General features: G+C 38.9%; 1 protein-coding gene across 2 annotated transcripts; it reads left to right on the top strand.

Moving 5' to 3' along the window:
- The first annotated feature begins 263 nt into the window (after positions 1-263).
- On the top strand, positions 264-27,888 carry klhl4 (kelch-like family member 4). Of its 2 annotated transcripts, XM_031303395.2 has the most exons (12): positions 264-470; positions 5,275-5,738; positions 13,734-13,901; positions 15,466-15,602; positions 15,927-16,123; positions 18,466-18,678; positions 20,346-20,532; positions 20,610-20,834; positions 22,479-22,641; positions 23,928-24,140; positions 25,866-26,037; positions 26,377-27,888. In XM_031303395.2, the coding sequence occupies exons 2-12, from the start codon at positions 5,281-5,283 to the stop codon at positions 26,434-26,436; spliced, it is 2,193 nt and encodes a 730-aa protein (XP_031159255.1). In that variant the 5' UTR covers positions 264-470; positions 5,275-5,280; the 3' UTR covers positions 26,437-27,888. The 2 variants fall into 2 exon arrangements, with proteins under 2 accessions (XP_031159255.1, XP_031159256.1); XM_031303396.2 differs by lacking the exon at positions 5,275-5,738 and having other exon boundaries at positions 275-470.

Below are 27,888 nucleotides of genomic sequence, written 5' to 3'. Positions count from 1 at the left end.
ACATGACATTATAATTACTTAAACTGTATTTGCAACATGATAGGGCTACTTTTAGTAATGTTTTTTTCAGGTAGCAGTTTAAGAGATTGCTCACATTAAAAAGTATTAACACAAGTGTTACAGAAACATGGCTTGTAGGGTAAGGCTTTGTGAAAGCGGTGTTTTGCCTCAAACACAGGATGTGATCCCACTGTTGCTGGTTGCTTGAATGCAATTGTTGTTGTATTGCAGAGGAAGGAACTTATCAGGAGTTTCCTTTAAAAGAGGAAAGTGCCCCCTTCCTTTCTGGAGAGGCAAACAATTTTGTGCTGAAAGAGTGACACGGGAGAAGAAAATGTTGGAGCAGTCCAGCACAGTTGGGATGTGTAAATTATTGGATTACATGCGGTTCGCCTCCATTGGCCATCCATTTTAGAAGATAATTCCAATGTTTGAATGCTGAGGACTAACAGTTAGAATCGGTTTCTCAGGTAAGAAGAGAAATTACTGATTATTATGTAAATTGACACGTATGAGGGTATTGCCAGAAAGAGATTTTACTTTAACCAGTAGCATAACTCTGGTCAGTATTCTGGATATGGTATGTCCTTGGTTACGATCAGATGTGTCTAAACGTTTATGCTATAGATTCAGGAGGTACAGTAACCTTGTCTGCCAGTTCAGCTATAAATGGAACACTAAACGTAATTTCTCATACATTTTGAATTTGTCCCCCCTGACCTCCAAAGTGAGCAAAAGGCTGCATTTTGTGAGTCGTTTCTGCACTTTGGTCATGGACATATCAGGTCAGGGATGTTACAGCGAGGAATTAGTAATTAGTCTTACATTTGATAGTACTAGTCTAGGCCTATTTTATATTGCTCTGAAATTTCAAAACGCCATTTGTGTGTGTATCGTATTTATGAGTTGTACATGCTGTGCAAGTGCCGGCAAGCATCTGTTAGTGTGTGTGGTTGATTTTGTCATTGCATTTTATTTGCTGAGCTATATACTTTTGTTAGTCAGATGAATATGGACAATGTTCAATTATATTTGAAATATCACTACCCCCCATCCTAACCCAGCATTAAATTTGACATGCAAGGGCTTTCCTTCATCTTTCGAAGAAGCATTTAGTTGATATTTATGCTAGGATATTTTATTCGTAGCTGAGGGTTGGAGAGTGTTCCCCTTAATGCTTGTATCCCACATACTCCACAGAATAACCTTGTCAATACAATGTAAAATTAGTTTTCTTGGCTTTTTATTGATTCCATATATATAAGGCTAGCAATCCATATAGTTTATAACAATACAACAAACATTTAACTTACAGCTTGATTGCTTGTGCAAGCAAAAAAATATCTACCTGTCTTGCACACTCAAAGAATGGCCGTCTAGGCACGTAGGTATGTTCACTGGGGACGCCGATGTTGGATGATAATGTGGTTTACCACACCAATCTGACATCTGACATCTCATGTGTCATGCGGAGTGCAGCCAGATGGTGTCCTTGACTCCTGCAAGAATAAGAGGTTACCCAGTGTAATGGCTTGTTACTATACATTAGATCATATCTCACTCTAATAGGCCTTTATTATTATGATACACCTAGACCTCCTAGACATAAAGATAGTGTCCTTAAAATACACAATTTATTCTTTGTATAATAGGAGTTTCATTTAGAATCCATTTTCATGTATTAGTAGATAATGCATTGAAGCTATTTAGGATTTGTATAACATTGTTTAATTTCTGGGTTTTCACTGATGAGATAAATTTAAGGAAAATCACCCTTTTTGCTTCCTTTCATTTTTTATAATGAATGTGTTTGGGGTATAATGCAGCAAAGATGATGTTTTTGTAAAACTGCTTTCAGATTATATTTGATTTAAAAGGCTTCTTGTTTAGTCACAAAATTAACCCCATCCTCAGCAATAACGGGGGCAGTGGTGGCCTAAAGGTTAAAGAAGCGAACTTGTGACCGGGAGGTTGTCAGTTCAATCCCCAGACTCATATACATATTCCTTATCATGATTCTGTTCAGTTCAATAACATTATTATTTACATATTTATGCCTGTAGTAAAATGTGTCCCATTCTAGTTGTAGAACAGCAGAGGGTTATTAGTAACACCACAATTGTATGTACATTTAAAGATAATGTATTTCATGTTATTATGGCACTTAGTGGTTATAGCATCATATGGTGCACCACCATAAAAATGTGTGCAACATACTCAAACTTGTGATCAATAAATACTGTACATCCAAAGGCCTTGCTGCTTTTAAGTAATAGAAAGCATTTATTGATGACATTATAGATGATCACTATGTCCGTCGTGAAACAGGAAATGTCAAAAGGTAAAGGTCTGAGGCACAGCAAATCAAGATGGCTTCCCTTACAGACAAAGGAAACCCTAGAGCCACTAAACCGTTGATGTGGTAGATACACAAAGTCAAAACATGTGTAGAAACTCCTTTAATTATCAGAATTCCCAGCAGGGACCAGTTGCTTTCCGCTGGTCCTTTTGTGCTAACTAATAATATAATGCAATGTAAAGTATTTTTATATGCAGAGAAAGCTCTTATTAATAATTCAGTGTTTTGCCTCTTGACTGTGAAATACTATGTGAAGCTCATCCACTCTCATTCTATCATTAGCATAAACATGGATATAAACAAAGGATGATCCACACACTTCATGCAATCTTTCAACCTCCTGTAGTTTCTACCATAGAGTTGATTTGAATAATGCATTGACTTTTTATAATGCGTATATCTTAAAATTACTGGAGTTGTGGGAAAATCCTTGTCTCTGTAGTAATCATAATCTTAGTCTCTACTGTGTTGTTTGGCATGTCTGAAGAGCACAAAGACTTAAAGTAAAAGTCAGGTTAAAGGCTAGTTTGCTGTAAGACACTTACAGTGTATGACTTTGTCAATGAGGCATAAGCATTTGTGAGTGGAAATAAAAAGTACATTTCATCCTTGGCCTTTAATATGTTATTTATAATCAGAGAATGGAGGCAATGTGCTGTCTGTGAGTGGAAGATATTTAAATATCTTTTAAAGGTCAGATTAATGCCTGTCTCCATCAAATAGCATAGGCAGTTATGGTTTAGGTAGCTAGTAATGGACACAATAGCTGGTTGCTTCCACTCATCCAAACCTGCAGTGGGAGGTTTGTGGAGGTGGATGAGAGATTGTACAATATTGAATTCCAGCAGTTTGAGTGCAAGGTCCTCCTCTCACCTTGTCATAGAAATGGAAATTAGGAGCGAGTAGCCTACAGAAAGACCGTTCTGCATTTTATTTTCATCTTTTCACAGGAATAAAAGTTCATTGCAATTTACAGATATAGAATCATGTAAACATAGTGTCATTAGGGAGCTCTGGTGCTGGACATTAACATTGATTGAGTTAATCCAATTTAGAAATCCATAAATCCTGACCAGATGCTATGCAACATCAAGCAGGTAGGATAAGCCTTGTTGTGTTTCACAATTTTTCATGGTTAACAATCCATTTCTAAATCAAATTACCACCTGCCCCATGGGCATATAGACCTTCCTTTGACAACTGGATCAAAGTAAAGTACTTAAAACACCTAGATCCAATAGTGTAGACATCATACCCATACAGCAGGGGTTTTCAACCTTTTTGGATATTGGGACCAGCAATCTGGCAAAGAGTGTTGTGTGGGTGACGTTCTTTAAAAAAATGAATATGCAAATGTCTCAGACACAAGATTTCTTCCACTTCAAAGTCCATTCTCCAGTGTTTGTGCAGGCATCGAATTTCAACATTTTTGGCTTCTAACCTCTCCTGCACAATGTTTTTCTTCAATTTTTACTGTCTTTTTATACTTGTGTAGTGTATATGTGCAATTAATAAACTAATCTGAACATCACTTGCAGAGGTGAGCACAGAGAAAATGTTCCCCTTCATATAGCCTACATCATTCTGCACAGTGAATGATGGCTCTTGTCAGAAAACATCTTTGCAGCCCGGTAACCTACACTATGTGGTCGTGGCCCGGCAGTTGACACACACTGCCCTACAGCATACCACCATACTCTTTTCATATGCTGGTGATGCCATCAGCATTGATCAAATGTCCCCAAATTACCTGGTGTGCTGTTCCACTGTCCCTTTGCCTTTGAAGTATCAGTTAAGGTGTGGTATCTGAATTACCTGCATGGAGCAGTATTAACCTTATGCAGAAGCAGGATCTAATTTTGAAATGCAAAAGATAGTTTTCTAAAGCCCTGACTGGGGAAGAGGCAGCTTACTGACCTTGACGGTTCATCAGTATGTAGTTTTTCACTTGTAATTGCATGGGGCTTTCAAGACAGTGACTGAAGGAGAATATTTTTTTCTGCATGGCTACATACACTGAGACATTCCCCCATGGGATTCTGGTTGATGTGAGAATAGCAGACTGCACAGATGTGTGTTAGTGTGGGATAGATTTCACTTGCCTTGAAGAGTGTGTTTTGGTTATTTATGAGAGTTATTATTAAGGTATCCTGCTTTTTTTTCTTTAAAGATGAGCATGCATGAGTATCTACATACGTTAATGGATTACATCTTCCTATACAGTAATAGTCCTGATAGTACAGTGTAGTTTGTAGTCTTCTTCTTTCCCTACTTGAGCAAGCAGTGATTTACTTTGCTAAGGTGTGACCTCATCATCCTAGCTTCGTGATACCCCACCTCCCCCTCGCAGCAAGAGCAGGCAGCCCTGTTATCATATGCACAAACATACACAAGGATACAGAACAGCAGCAGAGGGGACTGGGCAGGGCTTGGGAGATTTTCTAATTTTTATTTCTTGAGTATATATGTCTATCTCTCAGAGTGTGTGTGTGCAGAGGAGAGACAAGCAGAGAGGGAGAGAGAGAGAAAGCGAAACAGGGGAGACGAAAGGGAGGGAGTGTGGATCATGCATGTGCATTAACTCAGCTCCAGCGGCACAGCAGCAGCAGCAGCAAACAGAAACAGCAGCAGCATAGGAGGGAAAGAGAGAGAGAAAGACAGAGAGGGAGAGTTGGAGGGAGGGTAGTAGTCTCAGGCACAGTAACAAAAGCTGCAGAGGACTGCTTTCCATCTCCACTAAAAGAACAACGGAGGAGTAATAGAAGGAGGAGGGGGTGGTCATGATAGTAGTGAGACAATAACGGAAGAGAAGAGGCACATTGTAGTCAGTGAGGACTGAAATCAAGGCTCTTCTCTTCTCTGCTCTCCATGTTTTTGGGGACTCAACGTACCATTACCTTCGTCTCCAAACCCAGAGGAGGATGTCTGTGTCAGGGAAGAAGGAATTTGACGTAAAGCAGATCCTCAGGCTCCGCTGGCGCTGGTTCAGCCATTCATCCCAAGGTTCGGCTGGCAGTGGAGGCGGCGGTGGGGTGGGAGGCTACATCCAGCAGGATGGCCTGGACCACAGAGGGACTCCTGTCCAGGGCCGGCTGAAGAGTCACTCAAAGGAAAGAGGCGTTGGAGGACTACGGAAGACTAACAGCCCGGTCCGCAGCATCTTGGCACCGACGCCAGGGCCCACACCCGTCTATGTCAGAGCGGGTCAACAATCATGGCACCACCAGCAGAACACCATCCAGGGTCTCCAGGTCAACGAGGAATTTCCAAAGAGCAGCTCATCACCCAGCACCACAAGGAAGGAGGACGCCATAACTGGCCAGGAAGATGTAAAGAAGAACAGCACAGAGGAACCTGCAGACATTGAGGCCAGAGAGAGGTATGACTGTCTGGAGACATTAGATTCTTAAGAGACACAGATTTATTTTGTGGCATCAAATCAGTCACCTTGCATAGCATATGCTCAGTTAGCGGAAACCAGATTATGGGATGCTATTTTGGAAAGGCATGGCAACCTTACATTTCATAGTGAAATTTTAGCTGCTAGATAAAATCTGCATCTAATTGAGAAAGTCTGACGCCTGAGGCAGCACCCCAGGATTAAAAAGTAAGAATGTTTTGTTGTGATCAGGAAAAATGAGCACAACCCTGCTTTAAACGTGTTGCTTACTTAGCACCTAACACCCATACTTAAAATCAGTTTTCAACATTTCTGAGACTAAATACATACATATATGAAGAGTATATCTATAGCTTTTTCACTTCATTCAATATTTGTACTTACACCCTGCATGTACATCCTTTAATTAAGCTAAGATTAAATTATCTGCACAACTATCATATTCCAGTTTACCTGACACCATTGCTCACCTGGGGACAGCTCACTCTCATTGTCCACAGCATGTTAGGCAGGATAAACCAATAAAGCATCCTTTTAATTATTCAGTGGGCCGAAAGTGGAAGGTTTTTTTTACCTCCCTTGTCTGTGTTGTGGTCCAGATTACATGCACTGTATGACTTTGCCTGATTCCTCCAGAGTATTTAGTTTTTACACATTACACTAATGCATTCTTCCATAGAGTTAAAAATGAATGGCGGGAAAGAGCCATCACATCACGTAACACGTACCGGACCTATAAAAAGAGGAAGCAGAGCAATCACATGAATTATCTAGACTGCCACTACAACCACTTTATAAGCCAAAAGCTATCATAGGTAGTGGCTGGCACAGGTTATTTATTTATTTTCTACTAATATCTTTTCACAAACTCTGATGCAAAACTCTCAGGTCATACATGTTTTTACAGCTATAAATCCCACCCATTCCAGGTTGTTTTTTTTCCCCTTTCTTTCTTCCCTGTGATGATACGTCTTTCTTCAGGAAAGAATGTGTGTGTGTGTGTGTGTGTGTGTGTGTGTGTGTGTGTGTGTGTGTGTGTGTGTGTGTGTGTGTGTGTGTGTGTGTGTGTGTTTGTGTGTGCGTGCGTGCGTGTGTGCTGTCTGGCAGAACACTAAAAGCACCTCACATCAAGGATGAAAAGACCAAGTCTCTCTTTTATCTTGTCTATGACATTCTAAGGTGATTGGTCCTTAAGCTTTCCTGTGTGCTTTTGTTCCATGCACCTGGTGATGAAATGAACAATGAAAGTGAACCTGTCCCTTTGTTTTGAGAAAGAGCTACCATAGTTAAACAGGTAATTCTAAATACACAATCTCTGTCTACAGCCAAAAATGTGTCAATGTAGGTTAAATGAATGCCACGTGCATTGGCCGGTCAAGTTTCCTGAACAGAACATGAATTATTCTTAAGAGTTAAGATACAGATTTGGAATCAGCTTGACGTTCTGCTCTTTGTGTTGGTATAATTGGCAGATGTTCATGTTTTGGGGTCCCAGAATGTGAAAAGCGTATGCATAAAAGATGTGCCTCTCTGGGTCTTAAGGGGGACCTTGAGTTCATGCTGGCCATGTAAAATACAGCACAGCCATCATATTTTGACAATGATACTGAAATATTAAAATGGTTCTGCTCTGGTAGATCATAAAATATATCCTTGGCTTAGCTGTACTTGGTTGTAGTGATCAATTTATCAAATAGATAATCAGCGATGGAATCTGACATACAACATTTTTAATGATTTGATTATTTTTCCCCCTCAAACTGCGACCACCCAAACGACAAGAACAGTTCCATCACTTCCTCCTTTTATATAAATAAATTAATCTCTGTCAGCACCTGTTGTACATAATCATTAAATCAAGGAATTGTGTTTTCTGATCCTGCAGTGGCTCAAATAGCACGAAAGGCTGGAAAAATGAGTTTGACCTAAGCAGTTATCAGATAAATACACTTGTGTGTGGCATGGGGCCACTTTTCAATCAAGTTTGTACATAATGGAAATGCAGTCACTCGATAACTGTAAAGGACTAGTTGCTGGAATGTTTGGACAAGCACTGCATCTGTAGATGTACAAAGTTGCACAGTGAATTAGGCCAGTGACTGTGTGACACTTTATGGCTTGCATGTTCTTCGGCGGCTAAACAGATGTGTGGATGTCACTGAGATATGCACATTCATTTACTCCACCAGCTGGGTGGCCTTATTACGTCTCACATCATAAATCCTTGACACGTAATTTGTCACAATCCCTCAGGCTGAATGAAGAACTGAGTTCTGCTCGCTGTGAAAAATACAAAAGTTTTAGCCGTTCCCCTGTAGCTGGAAAATATATGTCAGTCATGTTATGGTACAAGCCCCTCAGTGATTAGTTTCATTCACACGATGCCTACAAAAAATCCTTCCCATCACTTTATTCTATTCTTTCATTGATTTGGTTTCTCACTTTTGTTATTAATATTCAAGATAGCTGTCAAACTAAACTAACTGACAAAGTTGATTTTAAGAATTGATGTTTAGTATTAATATTAATAATACCAATATTAATATTAAAATCATAAATGCATATGTTCACATTATATCACGGGTATGCATGTGTTAGAAAGATTCTTGGAAACGTTAACATTGAGCTGATGAAACAGATCTTTGTCTTTATATTTTATGTAGTTAATGAAGTTTTGTAGCGCATTCTAGATGCGTGGTGCCTGGTGCCATGAGTACCAAAGATAATTCCAAAAGTCAGTGACTAATTTTTTTCTCTCCATTTTATTTAATCTTTTTTTTTTTAATCAGGAGTAAAAGACTCTTTGAGATTAAAACTCTTAAAACTCTGAACTTTTTTCAAGAGTGTCCTGGCCATGAGCAGCACAAATAACAGACATAAAATTGTAGGCGTATAACAATTTAAAATTGAGACACAACAAAGTACAGAATTATAACATATCAAAAGACATTCTTCAATAATCAAAACATCTACAGCCAGATGTGCAGGCTTCCAAGTCTTTCTTCCATCACTTTAAATGTGTTCAATGAAACCAGCCCCTGAAGATTCAGGTGGTTTTGCAACTGATTCCAAATGCTCTTCTTCCCAGTTCAGTATGGACAGTTGGAAGAAAAAATCCTGGGAGCAAAGGCAATAGCTGATCTATGTTGGTATGATTATTCTCTTTCTGTTAGCTTTTATTTTGGATTAAGTTAACCTTTCTCTTCTGATTGACTGGTACGAATCTACATTGTTGTTAAATAAAATGTAGTGAAATAAGTAGCAGATAATACCATGTTGTTTTCCACCCTTGCTCCTAATGCGCTATAGTAATCTATATATTGTATATTTGTTGTGTCCTCATGACTCTCATCCAAATTACCTCTCCCCATCATTGGCAGAGAATATATGACAGAAGTTAACCTGAATGGAATGGAAACCCTGACCTCTCCCACATAAACACTAACAGAGGCTTGAGTCAGCGGGCTCTAAGTTTGAATGATATCTCAATTCCCTCTCCTCCTTGGAAAAGAAATACCACCACCTCTCCCCCTGTCAACAGCAGTAATTCAGATATTTGTTGGATGCCTCATAACACCACAAGGCTTATAGGTTCTCGGTCTGCGTGTGACATCCAGCGGAGGCGTCCTTAGGAGGCTGTAAATTGCAAAATACAGTATATCTGTTGTAATCTCAAAATGACAGGTGTAGGAGATTTTGTGATTGCATATAAATGATTCTGTGCGTTCTTTAACTTTGCCAAATCAGCATTCTGTACACAACAAGGCCATCTCAGATGGAAGCCAGAGTTTTTGGTAGCTCCTCCTTATCCTTTTGCAGAGGCGGCTTAAAGAGATACAGCAGCATTATATGCTGGACACATTCGTCATTTCTGTTCAAATTCGGAAATGGACCTAATTCAAAGAAAAATAATCCCTGACACAGATTTCAATGAATTTTACACGGGCACTATAAGTAGGGGCCATGATTTTGTTCATCAGTGTCCTGAGGCACTCACGTCCAGTAATTTGCTTTAAAAAAGAATCATAGAGGCATGGACAAATATGATCAAGCTCAATATGTGATCTTGTAGAGAAAAAAATAAACTAAATCCTATCCAACAGCAGGAAGTAGGTTTTGCTGTAAAATGCATGATTAGAATATATAATAACATTGGGGAAAATAAAAATATTTCGCCCTGTTTTAGGGTCCCCCCAATTAACATTAAAATATTACATAAGACTTTTAAGTCTTAAGGTTTTAAGCCCACCAATCTAGATAGGTTGCAAAAGCATATGTCTAAAGATCTAGATCTATAAATATCTAATATATACAGTAGACCAAATGCAACCCACTGCTTTAATAATGTGGATTAATCTGTTTACCCACTAACATGGTATGTAAATAAATTACAGACAACCCAACAGTCATACACTATGCGAGTTAACCTGCCATCAGCAAAGCAGTGAGGAGCTTTCTGCTAAGATCTGCACATTTTTCACTTACAGGACACCCCCAACACACACATACACACACAGTTTACACCAAATTCCTCAGAATTACAATGTGGAACTCAGCATTGTAATCACAGTTAATATATGAATAGGAAAATCTCAACATGGAATTAAGATTTAACACAGCATTAAAATATACCATACATGTACCTTGTTTTAAGGCAGTTCCAGTATTAATATGCTGTGCTTAACAACAGGAAACATGTAATCTCTATTTTGAAATATATTCATCTCCTGGCACATTATTCTTCAGTGTCTCCAAGTAGATATTTTACTTACAGTATGTGCGCGAGTCAATTATGGAGATTTTCATTATTAAAAGAACAGATATTTCTACTGATGATTTTCCATTTTCACTGTGCTAGATTTAACTCCTCTTGGTGCAGTTTCTTAATATTCAAAACAGGAACTGGTATGCCACCTAAGATGTTCATTGGCTTTTTGCAGACATTCTGCTGACATGACTTCTCTACCATCACTTCTTTACAACGTGTGCGGTTTTGGAGAAAGCTGAGTGGAAAAGCTATAAGGAGGCAATATTTCATTTCTGTTAATAGCAGTGGCAATTTTCCACTCCACTCTCTAACATAAAGGGCCCATATTCGGAACAGATTTCAAAAGACATGGTTCCTGGATGCAGCTCCATTTCCTTCATCATTATCAATATTAAGTATGTCCGGTATAACAATGGCATCAGAAGAAGAATGTCTGTTGCAAGGCCTCGGTGAGATAGTTAAATGCAGAGAGGAAAATCTATTTCTTATCATCTCAGCCTCACTGCCGGGATCAAGTTATTACAGTCAGTGTATATATTTCTCTCTACACAAAGCCGAATGACAGTAATACCGACTGTCAAAGCCGAGGCATAAAGATTTCATGGAATATATAGACTTGGCACGTGCTGCATGAGGCTTTGTCAGAGTTGTTGGATTCTCAACCCAACCCAAGCTTCTCAGAAGCCTTCTGGGGCAAATGGCTTTTATAATTCATTTTGAAAGAGACATTTCCCATTTGGCCCAGGCAGGCACGACTTTCCCTCTTGCAGAGGGATGAAGTTGACAGTTGGAGTAAGACTGAGATTTTCAGTAACGTGTCTCATAACCTTTACAGCTAGGGGCTAATCCTGGCTGACGGAAGCACATCTTGAATTGTCCGACCATTCATTTAAGAGGGCAGTTTCTGTTCTATTATTGTTAAAGAGTGTCTGTTATTTATATCAGCACTGTATCTTGTGCTTAAAAGTCACATATGGACTTTTAGTAGGACAGCCTTAAAACAGGCTCCTAACCATACAGCCTCTGCCTTACCTGAATAGCTCGTTAGAGTTTTTTGAATATGGTCCATCAGTCACATTGTGGTGTGATATCTTTGGGACGGTGTTAGGGGCAAATGATGAGACTTCAGATGATGTGTGCTCACTAAAGAAGGACGTCATGTGTACTGTTAGGTGGGATGGGAAAAAGAAGCCCTATATTTTATACTGTTATCTTCTATTCTTATTCATATAGGCTAATTTACCTTCTCACTGTTCTAGAAATTCAAGGTGGCACATTGAAATAGTTTGTAGATCACAAAAGAAATCTATAGACCCTGTTAGGCTCTGTGACTCTCGATGAATTGCTTAGTAATATGTGATGTACAGCAATGTCCCTACAGCAGTTTCTCTGGAGTAAGGTGTTCTGGGGCTTTAGTGCCTCAATAAATTGGGCTTTACCTCTGATGATCCAACCCTCTACTGAAAGCGAAATATACCTCACAGAGAAATTTACTGCTCCCTGGAATGTGATAGCAAAGCAATTAGTGTCGGAGAGATTGGTAGGCATGAAAAATCCTTACAGCATGCCTTGGTGCCAATACAAAGGCAATGCATCTCAGTTTTACGGCCCCATTGCTTATTCAGTCTTGTTTGGTGTTCCTCTCCAAGACTCCAGAGTCAGTGGGGAATTATTGTGACAGGGCAATAAATTACTCTCGCATTTAGCATAAAGTCTCCCAATAAAGATTAGACTATAGGATACTGCAGTGACCGGAGGGCAGTATAAACAATTCCCAGAGGATAAATGTTATTGCTTTTGGTTATCAAAGAGGAGAAAGTCACACACTCGGCTAAAAAACTTTCTAATAGTGTGTTAATCAGGACATCGATAAGAGCCATCACCCCCTCCATCCTTCCTGTGTTATCAATCTTAGTATGTGCCAATACATTGTGCTGTCAAGCATTACAGGGTTTTCTGTTCATTTGTATTGACAAACCTGAAACTGTACCAGTTTATGCAGCTTTCATATCAGCATATGAGTGGTAATGAGTGGGGATGTAAAGTGTTGATTTAAATAGCGCTGACATTTTTTCTTAAGCACAATCAGTCTTTACACAGCCGCAGGACCGTGAGATGACAGTAAATTCCCTCAGAGAGGCGGCTTGGGTCTGTTTATGTAGCGTAACAAACAACCCTAAATGTCAATGAGTGGACTTGCTCTGTGAAGGACACCAAAGTGTCTGGGATGTATTATTCGCCACAAGTCTGAGGGATTACTTGGGTGCCTGTAGAACAGCATGTAATCTAGCAGCCCGTGGGGACAGGGACTCAGCCTCGCCACAATGCTGTGAGGAACAGGCTTGTTCACTTGATAAGTCCCTGTCTTTAGAAAACCAACATGCTCACACAGATATGCAGATGCACACAGGAACAAAGGCATGCACACATACAGCCACAGGGAAATTCTGTCTGGAAAACTGTTGCATAGATTGTGGTGCTCACTTGGCCCAGTTGGAGCGTTGCGTTATCGACTTATGTACGGAGTTTAGTCCATAACCGTTTTAATTTCAGCTTAGAGTGGCAAGAAAGATGCAGATACACCACAGGGAATAGAGGATTCAGGAGTCTCATGTGTCCAAATAAGCTTATTTGTGTCCTCAATAATTTGTTGCTTATCTTTCTGTGTGCAGCTTTGTGATTATTTGTATTTCAAACTTATGATAGTGGACAGGGAGAGGCAACAGTTGGGGAAATTACTAAATTAATTTAATGGGGGTTGCAGTAGTTCAGTCAGTAGGGGAGTTGGGTTAGGAAATGGAGGGTTGCTGGTTCAAGTCCACATACGAACCAAAGTATGGTGGTGGACTGGTAGCTGAATTGCTGCTAATTTAAAAGGTCCTTGTTTATTTCACCTGAAGTGTCTAGTTCTATGAAGTCCCCATCAAGTGAAGTTTTTGCTCATGGCTCACAATTTCTTACAAATGTCTATTTCTAAAATAAATAGGGGGAAAGTTTAATGCAACAAAACATGGAGTGCTCTTGTGGTTATTTAGAAAAGACTACATACAATGTTCTGAAGAGCAAATGGCTCCCGGTGCAATGCCCAAATGTTCAGAAAGTGGAAAAGTGCAACAAAGGAATGCTAAGATGCTATAGACATGCAGACATGGTCCTTTGCTTTGGTCCTATTTTTAGTCATAGAACATCTCTCCTCTCCTTCACAGGTTGGCTCTGAGCACCTTCTCCAGAATGAACACCAACTCCTCCGATGAGTTCTTCCAGGCCACAAATCATGCAGAACAAACTTTCCGTAAGATGGAGACCTACCTCCAGCACAAGCAGCTGTGTGATGTCCTCTTGATAGCAGGGGATCATAAGATACCTGCTCACAGGTTGGTGTTTGTGCTTCTGTCCTCTTTGATATCATTAATTACCCCTGCATCGGTTTAAGTTAAGACATACAGAAGCTCTTCCAATACAGCTGAGGAATAATCGAATAATCTTTGAAATGCAAAGCAAGATTCTTCTGATTTTTACGTGTCAGGAAAGATATGCAAACTCCATGTTCACTGGTTTGCATCTAAAAAATGCACATTGCCCTAATTACACTTCTGCCCTTCCTTATTTCCACATTACATTTGCGCTGTGGAAGAACACTGTGACCCAGTACATGGAGGTGTCAATATTTGGGCATGCAGCCCTCGGTTAAATGGTTAAATTGAACAGAGAGGCATGGTGTTCACTTTGTTAGTTCATCCAGACAGACTCATGAAGCAGAAACCAGAATGCTCCACAGAGAGAGAAATAAGTATCAGTGACTGACCTAGATGAAATAATCAGCTCTCTGACTGCCTGTTTCAATGTGGCTTTATATTTGGTTTTAGGACACAAGCAAGGAAATCAGGGATGATGCCTAGACAAAATAAATGACACATAATATAATAAGTATATATATATAAATTAGGGTTGTCAATGGATTAAAATATTTAATTGCGATTAATTGCAACATTGTCCATAGTTAACTCGCAATTAATTGCAAATTAATCACAATTTTTTTATCTTTTCTAAATGTACTACTACAAACTATCCAGCGTGGCCTGCCTTTGGCGAGGGGGAGGAGGGTTCTCTGCATCAGCCACATGCTTGACCAGCAAGTGGTATTTGAGACTCAACGTACTCCAGAGAGCCATATGGAAGAGTTTTAAAACTGAACTTGCCATTCAAAAGACCGTTTTCTTTATCCATTTCTGCTCAAAGAGGTTTGTTTCTGCTAGCCATCCACAACGTTGCTGCTGCATCGCTTCCCGATTTTCCAAGCTACGGACTGGCCTGAGGCCCAAATCACAGAACGCGTGTGAGTTAATCTCACATCAGAAAAATTAGTGGCGATAAAAGGAATTTGCTTTCACTTGTTATTATTGCGTTAATTTTGACAGCCATAACATAAATATTAGAAACCACAACACTATGGGAATATGGGTGTAGACTGTTGGACTGTGTCACTCAATGTCAATTTGTTGTATCGCCATATCTCTCATTTCCTTCATGAATCAACCACTGTGTTATGTGAGCTAGACAAATGAGCTAACATAATTAGAAGTCTGACCAGTGTATCTATTAGCAACATGACGTATGTGGGATGATTACATTTATCATACACCGACAAAGTGGAGTTATACAGAATGTCGAGGGAACAGTACCAATGGTGTTAAAGCACACAATAAGTATAAATCCCTGTTAGAAACAGTACTACACAAACTTATTACACCGACAGAACAATGTGATAGAAGTATACTGAAGATATGCCCTTTTCTTGTGAAGCACAGCTACATTTGAGGAAACACATCTCACGATTGATTCACTAACCACTCAAAATAATCATATAGATTTCCCATAGACATGCAAACTAATGTACGGGTACAAGAGCATTAATTCACTGCGTTTTCTTTATGGCAGACTGGTCCTGAGTGCTGTGTCGGACTACTTTGCTGCTATGTTCACCAGCGACGTGAGAGAGGCAAAGCAGGAGGAGATCAAGATGGAGGGAGTCGATCCAGAGGCCCTCAGATCCCTGGTTCATTTCGCATACACTGGTGAGTGCTCGTAAAGACGTTCACTAGCTCTTGTAAGTAGTTATGAGACTTCTGAAATGCAGCATGATTAAAATGGATCAATAAGGCAATTCATCACCGGGCTGACTGACCGGGCAGCACTTCAACATAATGTTGCTTTATTTTACAGGACAAATCCTCTTTGATAAGTGCTGTTGTTGGAAATATTCACAGTTTTAAGTTAACATAATGATGATTGATCCACTTAGTTTGATTGCAATACTTCTCCAACCACTGTGTTTGCCATTATGGCTACCTCCAGTCGTGACATCAAAATATATTTTGCTTGTCCTCCTGACATTGCAGGCATCCTTGAGCTGAAAGAGGAGACCATTGAGAGTTTATTGGCGGCAGCTTGCCTCCTCCAGCTTTCACAAGTCATCCAGGTTTGCTGTAACTTCCTGATGAAACAGCTTCATCCCTCCAATTGCCTGGGAATACGCTCCTTTGCAGACGCCCAGGGCTGCGTGGACCTGCTTAATGTGGCGCATAACTACACCATGGTAGGAGGGAGAATGTAAACCACATTTACATGGCTGTGTGGGCTAAATTATTTATTTTGTAAGAAGAGATCGCACACTCAAAGTGACTCTTCATTGCATGAATACACAAGGGGATCTTCGGTAATGAAAGCTATAACAGTAACACAAGTATTTAAATATTTAGTTTAATTAACACTATATGTACTTTCACTTGAAAGGCAACCCACACTGTAGTAAATCAAATGAACCTTGCTCCACATAATCTAAAGTGCTGACAGGATTTAATCTGAGCCTTTTTCCTTATATCAACTCTTATTATTGTGAATGCAATATATATATTTCTCTCTCCCTGTATATAGAAAATCATGGCTTGGTATACTGTACATAACACATTGAATATTTGTGACCGTCCTCTGTTTTGTCATAACCTGTAAGGAATGAAACTGTTAGTGTCTTGGTTTTTTATATAATCTAATTTAAGCAGAGAAATGGGTGACGTCCACATTTTAATAGAAATTGAACAGTTTCATGCTTTCACTTTATCTAATTTGGTTATGTGACTGTCAGTACGAGATACCACAATGCTTCACATTGATTAGTGCTCTGCCAGACTTGTGAAAATGCAATTTCTATATATTTCTGCGAGGGATATTTGCATTGGATTAAGATTCATGCACATGTTTGTCAGATAACGTTTTGCTGGCCATGCAGAAATGACTGCATGAGGCAGGCGTTATCTCCTAGAGGACATCTGCTCAGCTTGTTTACATAGGCCCCTTCCAGGACCAGGAGGTTAATCTAATCATCAAACTGCACAAGAGGGCCAACTTCCCGTTCAATCACTTCAGTAATGAGCAGCGAGAGCTGTGGGCTTCCTGGAAGTCCGTCCTCTGGGTTGTGAGTGGAGCGAGTTGTGTTTTGATAAGCTTGTTTTTCCTGGTTGAGCATGGCAGCTGAGATCCGCCTCTGACATCCTTTTCCTATTATGAGAGAGTGGCCCTTTTTATGTTGCAGTAGATAAAAATGTATTGTGTTATTGTTTCGGATGACAGTTTTTCTTTCCAGCAATAAAACTTTATTTTAGTTACATACATAAATACTACAGATATTTGATTTTGTGAATGAATCCCAATTTAGAAACAAAACCAAATATAGCAATCTTTCTTTGCCAGCCTTTGCAAATTGGATGATAATCAAAATGTTCTTGAAAAGTAATTCTCCCAGTCTGACTCCCATTACACATCAGCGTTCCTCCTCAGAAAACACTGTTATTACACAATTACTCTTTTGCAATAGTTAAATCAATTAGTATCCTCTCCTGCTGATCTTGTTTTCCAAGCAATTTACCCAACAATGAGTTTGCCAGCATTTGAAAACATCCTTTTAAATGTTAATGAAACAAACTTGGTTGAGCTTTCAATTTTGTTGTCAGTTGTTCGGGACTGGTAATTACAAATAATTGGTCTAAAGCAACGTCAGAGAGTTGGATGGCATTTCTCCCTCGGTGTTACCACAACAGATCGATAGATGTCCCTCATTTCATTAAGGCTGTCTGTGTTAAGCTCTTAAAACCTTCTAATTGTTGAGGCAGCTCAATAATTAATGCTCAGCTTTCTTGTTCAAAAAGGAATCACGGTGTGATTATGGCCAAGGATTGCTCTGTATGTCTTTCATGTGTTTAAATGTTGGATATAACATACTGTAGAGGTGTAGAGGTGGCAGGGTGTTTTATATAGCATCATCTCTAATGGAGCTGCCCAGAGACAATGTCCTTGAAGAGGTAGGTAGCCATGCAGCGCTGTAATATCGCCTGGGCTTCTGGCCAGTTAATGGAAGATCAATCTTAAGAAAGGCAATAGAGAACAGCTTTCACAAAACTTAGAGCTGGACACTGCATTGGTGTGATGGTAATGTTGGTGTGCAGTGCCTTTCTGTTTCTCATTAAAAGGCTTATAATGGTTTAATGGTGCAATGTACGATCAGCAGCAAAAATGTTGTATAAGCTTATGAAGAGGCTTTTTTTTAGATGCTTTATGCCAGATTGATTTGTATCCTGCTGTTGTGTGGATCAACTTATTTAGTGAGCTAAGTAAAACAGATGACAGTTTCATCTGTTCATTCAAGACTTGTGAGAAATGGAGAGTATTCCACCGTCAGTTATGTAAGAAATTGTAGATAGAGACCTCTAAATTGGCATCCTCTATCTATTTGCCTTGATTTTTCTTTACCTCTCTGTCCTTGTGCCATTTGGTCCTCATAGATATAGAAACACAACCACACACACACACAGCGCTGCACTAAACGTATTCCTCGGCTAATGACTGATGATTATCTGCCTCCTACATGTCTGCTCTGTGTTCCAGGAACACTTCCTGGAGGTCATTCAAAACCAGGAGTTCCTGCTGCTCCCCACGGCTGAGATTGTTAAGCTGCTTTCCAGCGATGAGATCAACGTCCCCGATGAGGAGACCATCTTCCAGGCTTTGATGATGTGGGTGCGGTACGATGTCCAGCATCGACAACAGGACCTCGGGGTGCTTCTTGCCTTCATCCGCCTGCCTCTTCTTCCTCCACAGGTGAGATAGCGGGTAAAGGGGTAGAGGTGGTGGCTGAGGAAAAGGTATGATAAGGATCGTATGCTGTGCTCTGGCTTGACTTTGTAGCTGAGGCATAGGCTATAATAGTGCCTCCCGTGTCCTCACTGTCAAAAGAAGGTGTCATTTTTTAACTTTGCTACTATTTCCTCGATTTATAGTGCACTTGTTCACAAATGTTTTCTTAATATTTATACAGGTTTTCAGTCGTTTTTGTCTATAAAATGGCAGGGAATGAGGTGAAAAATGCCCAATTCAAATGTCTTGTTTTGTCTAAGCAACAGTCTAAAATCCAAAGACATTCAGTTTACTTTCATATAAGACAAAGGAAAGCAGCAAATCCTCATAGCTGAGATGCTGGAACCAGGGAATATTTAGCACTTTAGCTTGAAAGTCGATCTACTAACTGATAAATCGGCTACTTGTTTCAGATTTAAGTACCATACATTTACTGCAAGAGAACCACTCAGTTCACCCTCAGTCTTCCAGTTGACCACTGAAAGGCAATGAACTACTGCATTGTCAATAAGCACTTTGTTTAGGTTGGGGGCTGAAGAAAAAAAAATCTCCCCTCTCTGTGATAAATCCAACTGACAATATGACAACTACACATGAGTTTTTATATGCATTGTTAGGCTATACATAGCTTGTTTTAAACACTGCAACTCATGTTTTATGAATGCTGTATTTCAGAGAAAAAAAGCATTGTTTTACAACTTTGTCATATCTAATTTACATAACATCAAACCCAGCTAAGCAATTCTTGGCAGATCTGAATTATGAAAATATCTAAATTAATTTTAATACATTCATATTTTTTAAATCACGTGTATTTTATTTTTCACTGTATACTTGGTGAACAGAAAACAATCCACAACATTCTTGTCTGCAAGCAAAAAGTTTTCATGAATAAAAGAATATGTGGAAAATATGATCTAACAGATAACATAGCTCATCCATTGACTGGAGAGATATTGTTGGCTGTGAGGCAAATAAACAACAGAAATGAATCATTGTATTCGTCAAAACCAGTACTGTATTGAGTAGAAACTGAAAAGATGAGCAGAGTAGTGTCACTGACATTACTTGGAGGCATAACATAATCAATAGTTATGTACAAAACCTTATTTCATGAAAATGAAATGTGTGGTGAAATATTCAATAAAACCACGTAAAAAATGTTCTCTTTTAAAAGCAACTGCTTCAATCTGCAGTGTGGGCTCAATATTATATTGAGGTTAGATATTTAAGACGTTCAAGAAGTATTTTTCAAAAGATTTGGTGAGACATTCTCCAAACAGATACAAGATATCACCACTGTGGCTACAAATGGTTATGAAAATGTTCATTTCCTGCATTTAACATAAACCCTATGAAGTATTAATCATGTATTTATTTAAAGACTTTAAAGACTGCTGTTACCACATCTAAAGATCTATTTATGTGCAAGGGTCTTTGAGTTACATGAGATTATATGTTATTTAAAACTTCACTCTTTATTCTACATGAGATTAACCTGGTTTTGGATTAACAGGCATTTCATTACATGTCTTCAAAAGCGATTTGTATAGCTACAGTATACATTTGGCACTTTTTCTACACATTACATTTTATGATGTAGTCTATTAATGTGATTCCTTGAAATGTAGCTCCTTGCAGATCTTGAAAACAACAAGATGTTCTCTGACGACCTGGAATGCCAAAAGCTACTGATGGAGGCCATGAAGTACCATCTCCTGCCTGAGAGACGTCCCATGTTTCAGAGCCCAAGAACCAAACCTAGAAAGTCCACTGTGGGCGCACTTTATGCTGTAGGAGGGATGGATGCTACCAAAGGTATGGCCCGTATGCAATAGTTTTTAATGCACAGCAATGCAGTTTATTTAAATTGTTAATATTTGCTGTGGTTTTAGGCTCCACCACCATTGAGAAGTATGACCTGCGGACTAACACTTGGGTCCAGGTTGGAGTCATGAACGGACGCCGGCTCCAGTTTGGTGTCGCAGTTATAGACAACAAGCTGTATGTGGTCGGAGGGAGAGATGGACTCAAGACATCCAACATGGTGGAGTGCTACAATCCGATCAATAAAGTGTGGTCCACCATGCCCCCCATGTCAACACACAGACATGGACTTGGTGAGTGTATTTCATTAAAAATAAAGTAACACACTGATAGATAATCTCATAATTTGGGCATAAAAACATTGCTTTGCTTTTGCCAGTGAATCACATAAGAACCACCCTGCCATTCCTAAATATATAGTCACATTTTAAACAATTTGTTTTTGTAAAACTTTCTCTCGAGCAGCTAATATGTCAGTAGGTCTACAACTAACGATCACATAGTCTTCCAATTATTTTCTCAATTCACCGATTAATAGTTTTGTCTATTAGTTCAATATCATGTATAACATAGAAAATCATCAAATCCTCCCATTTGAGAAACTAGGATTAGTGTATCTTTGGTATTGTTGCTTGATAAATGATTAACTGATCATGATTCATTGATTAATCGACTCTTTTCAGGTCGATATGTCATCAAGAAAATTATTTCAAAGCTCTCAATCTCATAGTTTCTCTGTCCACATTTGATATGTGATATTTTAGTTCCTTCTTATTTTATTATTATGCTTTCAGAGGATGTTGACCATAAAAACACAATTCTTTCAACTGTTTCAAGGTTTGAGATTTTAGCTCGGTCAGGCTACCTGATGTTATGAAACACTAAAAACTGCAGGATGCATGCTCAGGAGGGTCACAGCTGGTGGCTGTAAAAAAAAAAAAGAAAAATCATACATTTCTTTTTAAGATAGATCTTTGATATTTTCCCATTTCCCTATCAAAGCTTGGCAGGCTGTGTTGGCCCTGCTCTTCCTTACCCTTCCCTGCCCAATAAATCTCATATCAGAAGCGTTTTGATTCACAGTTGAAACAGGTCTGGGTAACAGAACAGGGAGATCTTGTCAAAGCATTCAGCTCGCTCACCCACTGTGGTCGGAGGTATCAGTCGGCCCAGGAGATCACACTGTACAGATTTCTTGTGTTGACTTTGATCTTTCCCATAGCAAATATCTCTTGCTGCTTTGCTTGTGGCATACATATTTTGAGTCTGAATATATTTGAGCTTAGTGTCTACCAACATCCCTGCCCAACCATTTCCTGCTGTGTGCATTATGGGTAAGGACAAGAAAAAGTATTTATTTTTTATTCCAAAGCCACCAGTCGGTAATAAAAGGAAGTCTCACTGCGAGAATAGTTTATGTCTGACAGTGTTTATGTCATTCGAGGTTCTGTGAATGTGGTCTTGCCCTCATGTTCCCACCAAATAATTGAACTCTCACCAAAGGAAATAAGAATGGTAATATAAAAATCCATTGTGTTAAAACATCTTTTTACAATGTTGCGGGGGAAACTGTTTTCCTCTGTGACTTGGGAATGAGGAATAACAATGCATTTTTATAGTCTTCCTGTTTTCTGCATAGATTTGGTCAGCCGTATCACTCACTCTGCCCAGTTCTGAAATAATAAACGTACCCCTGCCTCAGCTCTCTCTCTAAGAACTGTTGAAAGAAAACAAGAGGTTGATTTGGAAATGTCATTTTGTTTCAATGATTATCCACGATCACCATATACAAATACACATATTAATACACGAGTAGGAAGCACAAATTCTTCTAGGTATCATTAATCATCTAATGGGACAATTTCTATTTTCTTCTTCTTTTACAAAAAAGCAAGCCTATTTTGAGTAATATGCATCTCTTGTTTCCATCTGTGTAGGTATTGCTGTGCTGGAGGGCCCCATGTATGCTGTGGGAGGCCACGACGGCTGGAGCTACCTCAACACAGTGGAGCGCTGGGACCCGCAGGCCAGACAGTGGAACTACGTGGCCAGTATGTCAACTCCACGGAGCACCATGGGGGTCACAGCACTTAATGGAAAGTAAGTTGCTTTATCAAACTTACTGACATTTTAATGCTAAAAATGTGCAACCTTGCACTTTGAGACAAAGTATATTGTTATATTTCTGCTACTTTGAAATATCATGAGGTCGAGGTCACTGGCATCTGTAAAGCCACTAAGGAGACAGAAGAGTATGAGCAGTTAATAGTAAAAATAAAAGGAATGCCAGTGGTGGTGCATGAATTTTGAAAGGGCCCCCTCTGCATTAAATATTAGTTTGCTTTTTAAATGCTATAAAGTTAAATATTACAGTGTTACAATGACCACAGTACCAAGGGTCCATGCATTTTTTTGCATGTCTATTACAAAGTCACCTTGTTTATAGACTTGAAATCTAAGTATGGACATCATGCCCATGGGTTATTTTAATAAGATATGCCATCTGTTGTTTTCGTGCAAAAATAATAATAATAATAAGAAAAATAGAGGAAAGTAGAGATTATGTTTATGTCCAACATTAAATAGTCTGAAAATTGAAATTTACAGACTGTACTGAAATGAATAAAAAATAAATAAAGAAATGTGCTTTGGAAATTGGTCAGCAGTAATGTAACACATGACATGGAATAGAGCATGCAATAACAGACATGGTTATCTAACTCAAAGTGCAGTGGTCCAGGAAAAGCTGAAGTGCAGTAATAGTTTGACAACATTATACTTCTTGAATGCAGAATCGACCTTTGTGGCTGCAGTAGTCAGCAGCTCACAGCAAAGGCTGTTCTGATCAGTGTGGTAATTTATACAGTGTAATCTAGACTCTATAAAGCAAAACACTTTGTGTATTTGTATGTATTAAATGCCTAACAACACTATTTGAAAGTAAATTAAGCAAAGAACAGACCGACTCTCAGCCTAATTTAAATATGTTTGTGTGCCAGAGGAGGAAAGAGACTGCTGCTTGGCTACATCCAGTATTCAGTGTTAAAGTCGATGCTGAGTTATTATTGCATCTAGGTCAAAAATAGACAACAAGGAAACTGTTTCCCTAGCCTCTACTTTCTTGCTGTTGGGCCTGTGAGCTACAATCACTTAAAACACTGCTGTGATCTTTCTGGGAGAGAACACTCTCAAGGAAAGGGCATTTGAACAAATGCTATCCATTGCTCACTGCTGCATCTTACAAAATGTGTCACATTTTCACTGTTCTGTCATTATTTTTTACAAACATCTGACAACTGATGTGAGCTACTCCCGCCAGATCCACTAGGACTGTATGTACATGTCAGATGTTTGAGATTTTGAACCCATTTTGTTTAATTTCTCAGATTGTTTGCAGTAGGTGGTCGAGACGGCAGCTCATGTCTGAGGTCGATGGAATGCTTCGATCCGCACACCAACAAGTGGAGCATGTGTGCTCCCATGGCCAAGAGGCGAGGAGGAGTGGGTGTGGCGACGTACAACAACTTCCTGTATGCCGTAGGCGGACACGATGCCCCCGCCTCCAACCACTGTTCTAGACTCTCCGATTGTGTTGAAAGGTCTGTAAACGTGTCTTCTCTGGAGAAAACACACAAACCCAAAAATGTTTCGTAAGCGGTTTTGGATTGCAGTCAAGTAAGAACTGTAAGGCTGTAAGAACAAAAGGGAGACAAACTCCTCTTCTTCCCCACCCTGCATTTGGAGACATGTCTATTTTATACCTCTATGATACTCAATTGAAGAGATCATACTTTCCACACATGGTTTTATTTTTATAGATCATAGTTTCCGCACATGGTTTTATTTTACAGTATCTGGCTCCATCTGGTGGCCATAATATCATCCTGATTATGAACCTGATGTGACTCACAGTACAGCACCTAACAATTCACTGCAAAGAATACCTTCTCAATTTTTTGATTGCAAAGTACGCCACATTTTTATGTGCTTCCTATTATTTTGTATGTAAAGAAAACTTTTTTTTTGTCAAAGCTTCAAGTGGTGGTAATAGAACTAAAACAAGGATACCCCTACAGATTAGTTTGAATATATGTAACTATTTTTTGTAGGATGGAAACAATTATATATTTCAGCTTTATATTTTCCACCATTTTTCATTTCAACATCCATTTACTTTCCCAAAAGTTTTCTTAAATAGAACAGACAGTTAATGTAAACAAATATTCCTTTAGCACTGTCTGAAATCTTTTGTTCTGGGTTCAGTCAGCATGTGACAGCAGTTCAGTGATCTCTAAAACAATGATTTTACTCACTGGAAAGCATTTTGAATCATTTGTATTGAGCTTGTTGTAGTTGATTAGCGTCTTGTATTGTTAATGTAGTAGTCTCCAAGATCAAACAGCGTCATGGCTTTCCATCATGTAGTTAAGCTTAATGGAAGCCCATAGGGACGGACTTGATTGTTGATCTAGTTTGATGCATACGTCGTATGGATTCAAAGTATTCAAAATAACTTCAATGTAAAAAACTACAGCGAAAACAAACTTTTTTTTAGCGTATAACTTGGTTGAAATACAACATGTCACACCTGTGTTTGTTTCTATTGATGGACGTGATTGCATAATTTAAAACTCAAACACCTTGTACTGTAGTTCTTTTAGAAAACAAATAAAAATGGCTCTAACAGACAGTCACAAATGTTTTACTCACTTTAAGCAATATATATATATATATATATATATATAACAATATATAATTTAAAGTATATCTGTGCCTAGTAAATCACATATTTGTGAGATTATGGCTGTTTCAAATACTATTATATGGTGTTATTGGTACTGTAGTTGCATCTAGTTTATATACATAATACTTCACAATTCCCTGATTGCAGATCAGATTCTGTCACATTATTATTTGACTTATTTTGCATAAAACTGAAGCGGAAACTGCATGAGGCCGCTTTAAACTAGTAGTAAATTACTTCTTTACCTAGAAATCATTGAAAGTAAATCAAATAATGTGACATAATTTCCCCTATCTTAGCAGCAACTTCTGCCTTCACTGATGAGTCCAGCTCTCTGTGGACCCAGCAGCGGCCAGCTGCTGTCCAAGAGACAATTTTTACTTTTAAGTTTTAATCTGTCTCTCTGTGTGTGCTGAAAGGAGACATCTGTGATTAAAGAGGGGAAACATAAGGATATCTCAGTTAGTGGGGATGGGACACTGTTTTCCTCTTGAGATTCATGCAAATTACTTTTACAAAAAACTATTTTTTTCACCATACCGACCATAATGCAAAAACAATCGAAATATTGCAATTACAGGTATGACCCAAAGACGGATACGTGGACCACTGTGTCCTCACTCAGCATTCCGCGGGACGCTGTGGGTGTCTGTCTGCTGGGTGACAGGCTTTATGCTGTGGGTGGATACGATGGTCAGTCATATCTGAACACTGTTGAGTCCTACGATGCACAGAACAATGAGTGGACTGAGGTAATCACATCAACCAATCCTTTATCACAGTTACACAACACAGTTTGAATAATATATTAATATTGTTTTAGATATAAATAAAAATAGGGAACTTTTGACATTTTAAAATGGTGAAACTTTTAATGGAATTGTAACTTGTTTTTTGCCAGAACTGGTTACATCTAACATCAGGGTTCCAGTTAACACCCTCTGGGAACATAAATCTGCTGAAGTCACTCAATCCTATCAATATTTTATAGCTTGCTTTGTCTTGTCTCTGTAACCCTCGTACAAATGGGATTCTTTTTGAAGACAGCCTCAGATGAGAAGCTGCATGTTAACCTCTCTGTCGTCCTGTAGGAGGTCCCTCTCAACATTGGCAGGGCAGGCGCCTGCGTGGTGGTGGTGAAATTGCCTTGAGCATTTTTTTTCTCACGACAGCATGGGAAACAAATGAGAGAGCAGCGAAGAAGAGTGGACAAACAAAACAACGGATCAAGGACACATCCTTTGAGAGTCATGTTTTTTTTCTTCTTCTTTAACTCAGCTTTCCACATTTTTCAGAGGGAAACAGACAGAGCCTTGCCCATTGTTTCTATCATTAGTGGACATGCCTACCCACTGGGGAGGACTTATTCAGAAACTGGACCGCATTGCACATTCTCCACATTCTCAACCGATCAAGAATTTTCACAGACTTGGATAAGCTGTAGCAAGTGCCAAGCCTTTGTTGTACTACTTTGTTTTATGAAACGTTCTGTGGATGTCCGTAAAATTACATGTAAAAGTTACATTTTGAGTAAATAGGTTAGTTTACATCTATACAGAGCCTTTTCTTATCAGTGCCATCACATACAGTATATTTTGGGGATTATATTTCACTTTATAGTCACTCAAATTAAAGTTTTAATGATACATACATGTTACCACGTACCTGGGTTCCTTAGTGGGTGGTCTGAACAGATTCTTGCTCTTTAGCGACAAAGACCGCTGTGAACACTGAGCGGGAAGAGTTTGTCTGGGCTGCTTTGAAGAACAGGAATTAAATCAAAATTTTTGCTGAATATTATATTTGAACATTTTCTTTTTTATTGAGCCTGTAGCTACAGAACACCAAAGTCATTTGCTTGTCTTAGAAGTCTTGTTACGCATTAAATACAAGTTTACAAAATTGTGAATTACAGAAAATATATCATATTGATATTTCACAGTGCTGTACAGATTTTTTTGTGAACTTTCTAAAACTACATTTGTGTTGATAGAATCATGCCTAAACCAGTGCACTCTGGTGACTACAGTTATTATTATTCTTTTGTCTTTATTTCTAGGCATGCTGACTGAGCGAATGTTTTATTTGATTTATACAATATTATATATTAAGATCACTGTCTGTTCTGTATTTTTAAGGATATGAAGCCTTTTGGGTCATGTAGAGGATCTTATTATTCACAACACAACCATTGGATTAACCCAGAAAGATTAGCAAACTATGGCTGAGTGGCACCAGGTTCACCCAAACCAGCTATCTGAGTCTTTCGGCAGCACTCGGAAACCTGATTTCCATAGCACTTCACTAATGTGACTTTGATTGGAATTTTTAGGTTTGTAGTTGGTTGTTTTGCTCACAAAAGTAAAAACGTTACTAACTTTATCAAAATGAGAACCATTTGTAACTGTAATTATGCCATGTTTTTGGGGCCAAATGTTAGTTTTTATCATAATTTTGTACAGCATGCAAACTGATAAATAAAATTACTTCAGTCTTCTCTGCACGTTCATATCCACGTTTAGAGCTGAATGTGGCCCCTCAGCGGGCATATTTAGATTTTTCTTGTTCTGCTTTAAGTAAACTAAACTGATTATTTGACTAAA

Source organism: Sander lucioperca, chromosome 1 (genome assembly GCF_008315115.2).
Source record: "Sander lucioperca isolate FBNREF2018 chromosome 1, SLUC_FBN_1.2, whole genome shotgun sequence".
Lineage (NCBI taxonomy): Eukaryota > Metazoa > Chordata > Actinopteri > Perciformes > Percidae > Sander > Sander lucioperca.
The sequence above is the reverse complement of the archived record's forward strand: the minus strand, read 5'-3'. Positions and strand labels throughout refer to the sequence as shown.

Coding starts and splice junctions, on each gene's coding strand:
- klhl4 (XM_031303395.2), top strand. CDS start 5,281: ATGTCTGTGTCAGGGAAGAAGGAATTTGACGTAAAGCAGATCCTCAGG. Junction 22,642..23,927: donor GTCACAGCACTTAATGGAAA/GTAAGTTGCTTT, acceptor TTAATTTCTCAG/ATTGTTTGCAGTAGGTGGTC. Junction 24,141..25,865: donor CTCTCCGATTGTGTTGAAAG/GTCTGTAAACGT, acceptor TTGCAATTACAG/GTATGACCCAAAGACGGATA.